The 12,500-nt window shown below is 35.4% G+C and overlaps 2 protein-coding genes and 1 long non-coding RNA gene across 3 annotated transcripts in view; 1 reads left to right on the top strand and 2 right to left on the bottom strand.

Annotated features, from left to right (window-relative positions):
* The window catches only part of LOC123516950, a 31,428-nt gene extending 28,871 nt beyond the window's left edge, over positions 1-2,557 (top strand). Inside the window, exon 3 of the long non-coding RNA XR_006678344.1 lies at positions 2,263-2,557. This is a non-coding gene — a long non-coding RNA (uncharacterized LOC123516950). The remainder of the gene's footprint in view (positions 1-2,262) is intronic.
* On the bottom strand, positions 1,078-1,859 carry LOC123516948 (glycine-rich cell wall structural protein-like). Its single transcript, XM_045276736.1, has 3 exons — positions 1,825-1,859; positions 1,514-1,648; positions 1,078-1,415 (listed from the first exon to the last, which is right to left on the bottom strand). The coding sequence occupies exons 1-3, from the start codon at positions 1,834-1,836 to the stop codon at positions 1,164-1,166; spliced, it is 399 nt and encodes a 132-aa protein (XP_045132671.1). The 5' UTR covers positions 1,837-1,859; the 3' UTR covers positions 1,078-1,163.
* Positions 2,558-10,474: 7,917 nt separating the features above from the next.
* Positions 10,475-11,368, bottom strand: LOC123516946 (putative glycine-rich cell wall structural protein 1). The gene is made up of 3 exons (XM_045276734.1): positions 11,159-11,368; positions 10,911-11,030; positions 10,475-10,797 (listed from the first exon to the last, which is right to left on the bottom strand). The coding sequence occupies exons 1-3, from the start codon at positions 11,333-11,335 to the stop codon at positions 10,561-10,563; spliced, it is 534 nt and encodes a 177-aa protein (XP_045132669.1). The 5' UTR covers positions 11,336-11,368; the 3' UTR covers positions 10,475-10,560.
* Positions 11,369-12,500: the final 1,132 nt, after the last annotated feature.

The raw sequence follows: 12,500 nt of genomic DNA, 5'->3' as shown, positions 1-12,500 counted from the left end.
CGTTTATCTATATGGCTTTCTTTAGCTGTGTGTGTGTGTGTGTGTGTGAGAGAGAGAGAGAGAGAGACAGACAGACAGACAGACAGACAGACAGACAGAGACAGACAGAGAGAGAGAGAGAGAGAGAGAGAGAGAGAGAGAGAGAGAGAGAGAGAGAGAGAGAGAGTCTTAATGTCATGACAACATGAACAGTAACACTCTCCTAATCGTTGACAAGTGAGCCAGGTATTGCATTCTGTCCTTGAGTTGGACTAGCCACTGGTACACTCGTACATGCGTGTCAGACCTGGTAGTGGAAACGGCATACGGGCGTGAGGGAATGAGATGCTACGTGGTGGCTGTTTTCTTGCTGAAGCCCGCAAGGGGAAAAAATAGTGACTAGTGATTGAGATAGAAAGATAGTGGAAAGGATGCAAAAACAGTCTTTACATGAGTAAAGAAATTAACAGGTGAACCGATTGATAGATGGATGTTTTTACTACGTACAATGAATAAAGTAAGCTGAAATAAAGCAATTCAATGTCACATACTCGTATATGCAACTCAACGCTTAAGACTGCAGTTCCTTACAGAGAAACATTGCATCTTTTTTCTGTTGTCATGAAAGAAAATAAGGTAGTGAGATGGGTAACTATGTTCTTGCTTCCAGTTTAATTCCATGAGAAAATTCTCATCATCTTATTTCACGGATCATATGCTTCTTCTCAATACTGATTACCATTATCCACAAGACGTAACCAAGGTGCGATCTTATATGCTATCCTGACACATTTACTGAGTTTTATTAACTTAATTCATGGAGTTACCTTGCAGTCTAAACAAGTGAAAACGCTGTTACATCTTTTCCGGAGACGGAAATGAATAGATAAGGAAAACTCTTTGTGCTGAATGTAACAGACTGAAAAAGGTATACAGTTGGGATTTGTCTCTTTTGTAGCGTTTTCTCTCATGTCATACTAGAGTAACTAGAATGTAGCCAGCTGCTTCCAGTCACAGGCAAACCGGTAGATATTAATCTGATGATGCTGTCACATGCTTCCTCGCTAACACATATGTTTTAGAATGAAAACTGTATACTTTCTATTGAAAAAAATCTTTTATTTGAACGTTTTATTTACTCCCTATAACGAAGAACCCCATCAGTGCTTCAAGTAGTGACGTTTTCAGTGGTAGCCGCCGCCACCGCCGCCATGGCCGTATCCGTAGCTTGCAGGGTAGTGGGCCTTGCCGGAGTAGGACACCACGGGGCGGAAGCCACCGTAGTCAGCTACGTAGGACACCTTCTGCACGCGGCCGTCGGGAAGGTTGACCCAATAGCCGCCGGTCACGCCTCCATGACCGTTGCCCTTTTCGCTGTGGCCAAAGTTGGTGTAGCCAGCAGAAACGCCATAGTCGAAAGCGTAGGGGGTGGGCCTCTGAGGACACAAGGAGACAGGAATAAGTCACTGCACCGTTCCTTACAATTTGATAACGAACATCTTGCTTGAGTTGCACAGAATATCACATCACTTACACTGTAGCCACCGCCGCCATAGCCGCCACCACCATGTCCGCCGCCGCCACCGTATCCTCCCCCGCCATGTCCGCCGCCGCCGTAGCCACCAGGAATGGCGAGGGCAGCAGAGACCAGAAGGCACACCACGAACACCTGTCGAAGATATGAAAGGTTATGACAAGAGTTTACGATGGAAGTCACCACACTGGCGGGAAGGTGGCGATCAATGGCGTGACTGTTCCCGGCGCGTTGCTGAGGCCCACGAATGCTGAGGGACACTGCAGGTGAGGACTTATTGGCCAGGTGAAATAGTAACGCGCCTTACTCACCGAGTTGAGCATGATTGTCGGAGTCTGCGTTAGTACTGCTTCTCGAGGCAGCCTGGGAGTGTTTTATAGCTGCAGGCAGGCCCCAAATCAGCAGCCAATGGCCCGTGGTGGCCTTCACACTTTCTCCGTCAGGGTGGCGGGTGGAGTGGGCGTGGCCAAACTTTAATTGTCTGAACTCTTTTGAATTTTGCTTAGCAGATGTATTCTTACTTCTGTGTATTTGTTATTGTTATGGAAAGTGCCACGGTACTCTTTGGTGACGCGGAAGGCGGAGCATCAGCAGCATGAAGGGAGGGAGTGGTGGAGCGAGGGTATGTAGCTCACACTACAGCCGATTTTTTTTTTTTTGGTATTTAGCTGATCTATTTATTTATCTACTTGTATTTATTTTCTATTTATCTATTTGCTTATTTATTTACATATTTATTTCTGATTCAGATCCCAAAACATGTGGAAGCTTTAAGAAGGCAAAGTATTGATGGCGAAACACACACCGATAATTTGCCAGGAAGGAAGCTTCACCTCAGAAATCAAAGTGAATAATGTCCCCACAATGAAAACACAATTCATTATGAATCGTGAAATCTCAAGGGTTTTCTTTTTTTCCTCAATTAGACAATTTCCTTCAACAGTATCGATTGTCGCTTCACTGCTTATTCATCCTTCAATTGTGAATAACCAGAGAGTTAATTGTCTTCTAAAACAAGAGAGAGAAATGTTTTCGCAGATTCATCCCGCTCTGAGTCTATCTTTTAATTATTACGATTTAGATAGAACACCGCATTAAGACACTTTCTTGAAAAGTACAAGTATCGCCATTACCAGTTATATATAAGATTTTATATATATATATATATATATATATATATATATATATATATATATATATATATATATATATATATAACCACTGAACTATCGAAATAAAAATTACAAAAATAAAACTTCCTCAGGCATTTTATTCATAAAGAGTGCCAATTTAGGTTCTTGGAAACAGGAACCCACAAATAATATGCCGTTATTAAGAGATTTGGAATTTTGTTGTTGTTGTTGTTGTTGTAATATAGTTACTAATATATCACTTACAAGAATAACAAAAGTAGAACTTTTCCTCGTGCCTATGTCATACAAAGAGTACAACTGTAGTTTGTTTTGGAGCTAAGAACCCGTGAACAGTGTCATCTTATTGCCAGATACGTTTTTTTTTTTTTAGATGATGCTCATATATATTCTATAGAACAATGATATATATATATATATATATATATATATATATATATATATATATATATATATATATATATATATATATATATATATATGAGAGAGACAGACAGACAGACAGACAGACAGACATTTCAATACTGATACATCTTTTAGAGAGAAAGCAAAAATAAGATAGATTATAAAACCCTCCTTGTAATGATTTATAAAAAGTACATTTGTAGTTAACATTGGAACCAGGAATTCGTGAATGATGCAACGCTATTGCCATATATCATACTTCTTCAGCGTGACCACTGATATATTTGAAAATAGAGCTAACAAAAATGAAAGATAGAAAATTTTATAGAGATTGCAGTCATAGGAAGCCATGAATACTGAGCCACCTTTACCACTTTTTTTATGTGAGTGGGTCACCGGCGAAAGAAAATAAAACTTCTAAGTAAAAAGAAAAGTCTCCATAGAGATTCCAAACAGAAAAAAAAATTGAGATAGGAGACTAGAAACCTACCTCTTCAAAGAGTTCGTATGATTATGACATGAATATTACACTGTTCTTTTTTTTTCTTTGAGAATATGGCCACTGATACATATTTTACAAGAATAACTAAAAACAAACTTTTCCTCATGCACCTTTCCGCCCACCTGACCTCCACAATAGACACAGCACGTAGCAAGTCAAGGTCACGGCTTATTGACTGTCGGATTCGCTAACGCCCAGCCTCCAGCCTCCAGCCTTCAGCCTCCCGCCAGCCACCAACTCCCTCCCTTCGCGACGTGCACCGCTACCTCGTGACGGCTGACTATGACTTGACATTCGCAGATCATGTAATATTTCTCTCCATAATAAGCGAATGAATTTAGAGGCAAGGAAGGCAAACCATAAACTTGCATGACGAGGTGGTGTTATGTGGTGTATATAATGGTATGCTGGTGTAGTACTAGTGTAGTGGTGTTGTTACCATGTGTGGTTACCGTCCTTATATGATGAGTTGTAGTGTACTTACGTATGTGGTGGTATGATGGTGATAGTATGTAGTGTAATAGTTCTTCTTCCATTTTTTATTTGTTGTGATGTGGAAGCTCTTAGATTGTAGCGCTAAGGTGGTTTTCTCTTGTTTCTGGTGTTGTGGTAGCAGGTCTTCCATTGTGATGGTGTCATGGTTCTCCAACGAAAGTGCTTCTTGTGCTGGAATTGTAGGTGTAAAGTTTTCCTACGGGATTTATGGCAGTCTTGTTACGAGGTGAAGTTGTGCGAGTAGTAAAGGTTCGTAGTCTAACAGGTAACTTGAAGATGATTGTTTAGTAAATCCCATATCGTGATGGGGGTTAAAAAATTAAAATTTTTTTAAAATTTTTTTTTAAAATTTTTTGGGGGTTTTTTTTTTTTTTTTTTTTTAATTCCCAAATGTATTAAAAAATTTTTTTTTTTTTTAAAATTTAAAAAAAAAAAATTAAAAATTTAAATTTAAATTTTTTTAAATTTTAAAAAAAAAAAAAAAAAAAAAAAAAATAAAAAAAAATTTAAAAAAATTTGTTGTAAAACCTTTTTAATATAAAATTTAATTAAAAAAATATTTGTATAATTTTTTTTTTAAATTTTAAAAATATATATGTTTTATAAAATATGTATGTTTTATATATTTTATGAATTTTGTTATAATATGATATTTAAAATATTTTTATATATTATTATATATATATTATTATTTTATTATATTATTATTGTTTAAAAAAATATATATAATATATTATATATATATATATATAATTATATATATATAATATATAATATATATATTTTAATTTTTTTTTTATATTTTTTTATATATATTATTTTATATTCTTGTGTTTTGAAATATTAATATATATTATTATATATTCTAAAATTTTTTATACAATATATTATATCTATATTATATATAATTTTATAAAATATATATTTATACATATATTATATAATTTAAATATATAACTAAAATATAATATAGATTTTTTATATATATATATTAAATATATTTGTTTTATAAATAATTTTTTTAATAATATATATATTATAAATATATCATAAAAAATTTTGTTTTATAAAAAAAAAATTAAAAAAAAATATATATATATACAAATTGTATTTTATGTAATTAATTTAAATTATTATTTTCTAATTTTTCTTTTTTTATTTTTTAAAAAATTTTTTATAAAATTTTTATATATAATAAAATAAAAAAAAATAAAAATTAATAATTTTCACATATGTTTAAATATATTATATATTATAAAATATATATTTTTATCTATATATATTATATATATATATATATAAAATATTTTTTAATAAAAATATTTTTATTATTTTTTTTTTTTTTTTTTTAAATAAATTTATATAAGTTATATATATTTTTTCTTATTTATTTAATTTTTCTTCTTTCTGTCTTATATTTGTTTCTTATTTTCTTTCTTTTTTTTTTTTTTCTCTTCTTTTTTTAATCTTTTTTTATTTCTTTTTTTCTTCTATTTCTTCTCTATATTTCTCTCTTAATTATTTTTTTTTTTTTTTTATTGTATTTTTGTTTTTTTATTTTTTTTATTATAATTTTGGTTTTATTATTATAATATTATTTATTTTATTATTAAATTTTTATTTTTTATTTATTTTATATATTATTTATATATATATATTTTATTTATTTTTTTATTATTATATTTATATATTATATTGTATTTTATTATTTATATATTTATTATTTATTTTATATATTATATATATATATATAAAATATTATATATATATATATATATATATATATATATTATTTATTTTATATATATATATTTATATATATATATAGATAGAGAGAGAGAGAGAGAGAGAGAGAGAGAGAGAGAGAGAGAGAGAGAGAGAGAGAGAGAGAGAGAGAGAGAGAGAGAGAGAGAGAGAGAGAGAGAGAGAGAGAGAGAGAGAGAGAGAGAGAGAGTTTAGCTGAAGATCTTATCAAATGGAATACATAAATCAGTAACAGATTTACTAATTGAGAATTAAGAGACTAATTGCTGATTCAACAACTTATTGCTTTTAGTCTTTGTTGCGTTCATCAAGCTGATATGACTATAGATAGATACACACAAACACACACACACACACACACACACACACACACACACACACACACACACACACACACACACACACACACACACACACACACACACACACATTTAGTCTCGAATGAAAAGCTTGACCAAAGAAGGTAGAAAGTAGAATAGGAAAGGGAGGATCGTTTCGGAAGTTACTAGTGAAGGTGCTCTACTAACTTTCCAAATCCTCTTTTTTTCTCTATCATTTTTCTCCAGAGTGTCCTGACATCTGGTGTACAAATAGGAAACGCAAAACAATGAATTAAAGAAAACGGGCTCAGGGGTGACTGCTTCCGAGTTCGCCATGTTGTGCGGATTTTAACGGCCATCACGAAAACGTTCCTAAGATATTGAGTCGTGTGGCACTGAACACTTTATAGCAATCCACCATTAACTCCTTCAGTACAAGGATGCATTGTTGTCATGAGTATTGGGTGTGATTAGACGTTTTTATTTACATTAGGAAGGGTTTAAGGTCAGAAGATTAACGGTCCAGTGTTTTCACTATTTTGATCCTCATATGAGTTTCTGAAGTTGAAAAATATCGCCAAATACTAACCAGAATGAATATGAAAACGTGTCATGGTACTGAACGGGTTAAAGGTTTCTTCAGTAATAATTATTATAGGTGAATAACAAAGAAACTTATTAGACGTGCAACAGAGAGAGAACGGCTGTTAAATATTAACCAAATAGTGAAAAGAGAAAAATGAGAGCTGTGTTACATAAGCGTTCGAAGAGCGAGTGTCCAGATGTAATGTGCTGTCTAACCTCACTCCTCTCTTAAACTATGTCAAGAAGAGAGAGAGAGAGAGAGAGAGAGAGAGAGAGAGAGAGAGAGAGAGAGAGAGAATCTTCTGGCAATACGTAAGTGGCTTGCTGTTCAGCGTGCAACACAAAAATGTCTAGACAAATAAGTTTGGTGTTCGTAGAAATATAGTGAAAAGAACCATGATCCTCCATGATAACTGAATTAGGCTTTTATTATGACACTTTTTTCAGATAGGTAAGTTTGGTGCCACTACCACACACAATAAGCCGTACGTGTGACCAGCAAGACTTAAAATAAACTACGAGGAACTACGACACAACGATTGGAATCTTTCACTACTCCATAACGACAGTGAATCATTATCAACTCATGTTCTGAATAACATTCACTCACGTTTTTAATTGCACGGTCTTTGCTCAAGGCAGTTTTTTTTTTCATGCAATAATTCCACATGTTCTATTTCAAGAGTACGAAGCACATTACAAAACACGTTTGAGTACCTGTGAAGAATCACGAGTGCCATCGTTCAAACTATTAATCAAATCAGTGGCTATGGAGCAAGACAATAATTTCACATGACTGTGTGTATAGGATAGTCACTTGTTTGGCCTGCCAGTCTTGCTTGTGGCTGAGCAATCTGAAATGGGAACCTGCAGACAGAGAGATTAGTGAAACCCACAATAAATATTCTTCCAAATAGATTTGTTGAGATTATCAAACTGTTTAGAAAGTAAAGATTGTGACTCGCGACCCGTGGGAAGCCTGGCGACAGGTGGGCGCAGCGAGAGGTGCCTGTCACCGCGTGTCTGATTACATCATAATGGTGCAGACGGGTATCTGGATCTCCAATGATTTCTTCAGTCAAATTACACAACTGCCGCCACTTCCACTCATTATTAATAAATGGAAACAAAAATCAAGTACTTAAGTATTTCCTCAGTTAATCTATTCAGTGACACTGAAAACACTCAGCTACATAAAGCTGTTACTGAGACACTTCTAATTTAGCTGGCAACTGATAAGAGTGTTTGTGTATCTGTATCAGTTTTCTCTCTCTCTCTCTCTCTCTCTCTCTCTCTCTCTCTCTCTCTCTCTCTCGTCTCTCGTCTCTCTCTCTCTCTCTCTCTCTCTCTCTCTCTCTCTGTGACTTCCGTCATGCCGCGCCACACATTCCAGCGAAGGCCTCTAAAATTCCCTTCCACCAACATCTGTGTCACGTCGATGTCTTGTGCAAGTATTCTTCTGTGCGGAAGTATATTTTACCTGTGCTACACACCCCTCTGTTATTTTTGCTCAAACTCATGTATGAAAGGGTCTATGGGAATGATATCACAACCAGAGCAAACACGATCATCATTGATTATTATGAATGTATGTAACACATCCTCAGTAGTCTTATGAAATATATTTATTGAATATTTGAAACCTCTCAATACCTCGGACTTGCACAGATCCGCGTGACATATGATCCTGCACTTTCACTTTTAAGTAAATATTGCCAATTTCACGTCTCTTTTGATAATGTAGAGAAAAGAATGGCTCATTCTGTTACGGGTAAAATTTCAATGAGAATGTTTACTGTTGATTAACTGATTGGTCGAAGTAGGTCGGTGAAAGGCAAAGAGACGACTGGATTCATGGGCGGATGGGACTGAAGGTAGTGTTTACTAGAGGGAATGCTTATAATTCCTAATTAGATGAGGAATAGTAGCAAACACGGTGCTAAAAACGACTCTAATATATTCAAAGGTAATAAGTTAAAGATTGACAAACTGCACTGTCCAGCGGGCTGTCGGTCAGGTGGTGAGAGACTCAGAGCGCGGGTGACGTTAACAAAGGATCTTCCCAAGATCAAAAAATGACATGAAGCGTTCAAGTGAATTCCATAAATAATTAGTAAACAATTATGATAATGATAATAATGATAATGATCATGTAATAATAACAATGATGATAATGATAATAATAAAAATATTGATAATAATAAAAATAATAATAATAATAATAATAATAATAATAATAATAATAATAATAATAATAATAATAATAATAATAATAATAATAATAATAATAATAATAATAATAATAATAATAACAATAATAATGCTAATAATAATAATGCTAATAATAATAATAATAATAATAATAATAATAATAATAATAATAATAATAATAATAATAATAATAATAATAATAATAATAATAATAATAATGATATTAATAATGATAATAATAATAATAATAATAATAGTAATAATAATAATAATAATAACAATAATAATGCTAATAATAATAATAATAATAATAATAATAATAATAATAATAATAATGATAATAATAATAATAATAATAAAGCAATAATAATAATAATAATAATAATAATAATAATAATAATAATAATAATAATAATAATAATAATAGTAATAGAAATGATAATAATAATAATAATAATAATAATAATAATAATAATAATAATAATGATAATAATAATGGTAATAACAATAATAATAACAATAACACTCACTTTGAACCGCGGTAATACGATGCTCATTTGTTCTCGAGTTCTTGATTCGAAACTTGGTTTGGTAGGAAATCCTGTGATGGGATTCAGAGGTGGGATGGAGACGCTCCGCCGCCTGACGCACAATTCCTCGGCTCTTAATACTGTGTTTTACAACGTTATGTGAAGCGATGTTCTGAGGCTGTGGAGGAGGGTACCCTAAGGTGACAGACTAAGAGAGTAATGCAGTGCAGGCCACACTGCTCAGAGGAGGCAGGTAAGACAGGCAACATCATGACAGCTGAGCCCCTCTTCCCCATTCGTTCTTTATTCATCTCTCACCAATGTTAATGTTGATCAGAGAGTAGCTCCCAGCAACATAAGTGTATGTGATGCATAATTCAAGGCACCAGGGTGGGAATGGTGGTGTTAAGAGAAAATGATGATGAGGGAGTGAAACAAATGAAAAATATACAAATGACGCTAAATGTTCAAAGTAGGTAATCATGACAGAGGACAACTTATAGGTCGCTCACATAATATTTACGCAGCTCTAATAGCTATTAAGTTAAAACAATTATATTTATCAGTACTATACAGTACAAATATACCAATGGCTCTTTAAAACGCAGTCCTTTTATGTCAGACATGCAAACTGTCTTCTTGCAGCGAGCTAAGTTAGCGGTCAGTGAAGAAAGTTAGATAAGCGATGTGTTGCGTCTGTGTCACCGTCCCATGAATGAGCTGCACTTATATTTATCTATCTGAATTTGTCGCCGTTCAGAGGTAGCAGATGATATGACTTAGATTTGGACTCGTTGTTGTTGATTTTGTTGTCATATGAGTATAGCTACTGTCGAATGATATCCATCTCCCTCCCCAGCTCCGACTTTAAAAGTTTATGTAAAGGAACCCAGATGATAAGATTCCTCCATAAAAGAAAGAATCAAGATCATTGCAAATATTCGACTCTCATTGGATGTTCAGAAAAGGATTGGGTAATTTATAAATAAAAAATGAAATAGTATTACTGATATATTATGTGCCTCACATATACAAGAAAGACCCCATCAGTGTCTGCATTGTTGTGTTGCGGTGGTTCGTGATCTCAGTGGTAGCCGTGGCCGTATCCGTAGCTTGCAGGGTAGTGGGCCTTGCCAGAGTAGGTCACCACTGGGTGGTAGCCGCTGCCGTCAGCCCAGTAAGACACCTTCTGCACGCGGCCGTCAGGAAGGTTGACCCAGTAGCCGCCGTTCACGCCTCCGTATCCGTTGCCCTTCTCGCTCTGGCCAAAGTTGGTGACACCAGCAGACACGGCGTAGTCATAAGCGTAAGGAGTGGGAACCTGTGAACGCAAGACAGGAATGAAACACACACAAGGAACAACACTGCCTCCGATATGTACGTGTCAGTACAAGGAGATGAATAATATCAGGTCATGCAGTGTTCACAGCTTACACTGTAGCCGCCATATCCACCGCCATAGCCGGCGCCCCCGAAGTGGACGCCCCCGTGGCCGCCTGCGTATCCTCCAGGCATGGCGAAGACGGCCGAGACCGCCAGGCACAGGAAGAACATCTGAGAGGAAGGAAGGGAGAGCATCATATGACCATATCCATGTTCCTGTTAAATGACAACATGACTTCACTACACTAAGACAGAGGCTTGACTTCGCCATTCCTCAAAGGGTGAGCGGCGGCACTCACGGGTCTCCACATGGTTGGTGGTGCGTGGTGGTGATGCTGGTGCTGCTCACTGACATCTATTGCTCGCCGCGGGTCTTTATACCCACAGTGTAGGCTCCCGCGCCACGCCGCGTGACTTGCCGTTTTGCGAGTACAACCCTGAGTCTCATCCAGGAAGGACGTCCCGCTCTCCTTCATAGTGAATGGCTTACTTACGGAGATGGAAAACTACTCATTATTGTGGGTGTGAAGAGGAGGAAGGAAGCTTGTAATTGAGTGCTTCGTGGCATTTCATCAAGCTTCGTGGTGCATGCCTCTGTGGGTGCTAATTGTTCATTGAAGTAAGGAAAATTCAGATCAGCGGGGCTGCGGTGATGTAATGGCTGAGAAAGTGACAGACGTGGTGATGAGGGCGTGGGTGTTAGTGGGATATTGGGTGATTCTATTTAACACTTATGCTACATATAAATAATAAGCTAATGCTCTCTCTCTCTCTCTCTCTCTCTCTCTCTCTCTCTCTCTCTCTCTCTCTCTCTCTCTCTCTCTCTCTCTCTCTCTCTCTTTTAAGAGGGAGGTATCGAGGCATTTGCTCCACTAATTTTGGCTGACGGTTTTGGCACTTTTTACAATTTTTAGAGAGCCAGCACTCAAGTGGGCCTTTTTACTTTTTTTGCCCTTGGCTGGCCCTCTTCCCTACGTAAAAAAAAAAAATAATAATAATAATAAGCTAACGCTCTCTCTCTCTCTCTCTCTCTCTCTCTCTCTCTCTCTCTCTCTCTCTCTCTCTCTCTCTCTCTCTCTCTCTCTCTCTGTGTGTGTGTGTGTGTGTGTGTGTGTGTGTGTGTGTGTATATAACAACCATTACTGAAGGTGTTTATATTAAGAGAATGTACACCACCCTTGACGCTTAGTAGGCATTCTACAATCGTGTGGTCATTGTGGTTTAATCCTTTGCGGACCGTTTACATCCTTCTTATCGTAGCACAGCAAAGGTTCGCATTACTTTCTATATGTACTGTTTATCTTGTCTTGAAAGAAAACACATTATACATAATTTTCGTTTATTAGTAGAAGCAGCAGTAGTAATAGTACTTTAGTGGTAGTAGTAATAGAAACAGTGATAGTGATATTATTATTATTATTAGTAGTAGTAGTAGTAGTAGTAGTAGTAGTAGCAGTAGTAGTAGTAGTAGCAGCAGCAGCAGCAGCAGCAAGAGCAGTAGTACCAGTAGCCGTAGTAGCAGTAGTAGCAATAATAGTAGTAGCAGTAGCAGTAGTAGTAGCAGTAGTACCGTTAGTAGCAATAGTAGTAATAGTAGTAGTAATAGTAGGAATAGTAGTAATAATAGGAATAGTAGTAGTA

Source organism: Portunus trituberculatus, chromosome 41, assembly GCF_017591435.1.
Source record: "Portunus trituberculatus isolate SZX2019 chromosome 41, ASM1759143v1, whole genome shotgun sequence".
Classification (NCBI taxonomy): Eukaryota; Metazoa; Arthropoda; class Malacostraca; order Decapoda; family Portunidae; genus Portunus; species Portunus trituberculatus.
This window is presented reverse-complemented; position numbering and strand designations above follow the sequence as displayed.

Bases quoted from the DNA above. Each gene is read 5' to 3' on its own strand.
- LOC123516948 (XM_045276736.1), bottom strand. The intron at 1,416-1,513 runs GTAAGTGATGTG...TTGTGTCCTCAG, and splicing joins ATGGCGGCGGTGGCTACAGT to AGGCCCACCCCCTACGCTTT.
- LOC123516946 (XM_045276734.1), bottom strand. From the start codon at position 11,335: ATGAAGGAGAGCGGGACGTCCTTCCTGGATGAGACTCAGGGTTGTACT. The intron at 11,031-11,158 runs GTGAGTGCCGCC...CCTTCCTCTCAG, and splicing joins CACCAACCATGTGGAGACCC to ATGTTCTTCCTGTGCCTGGC. The intron at 10,798-10,910 runs GTAAGCTGTGAA...TTGCGTTCACAG, and splicing joins GTGGATATGGCGGCTACAGT to GTTCCCACTCCTTACGCTTA.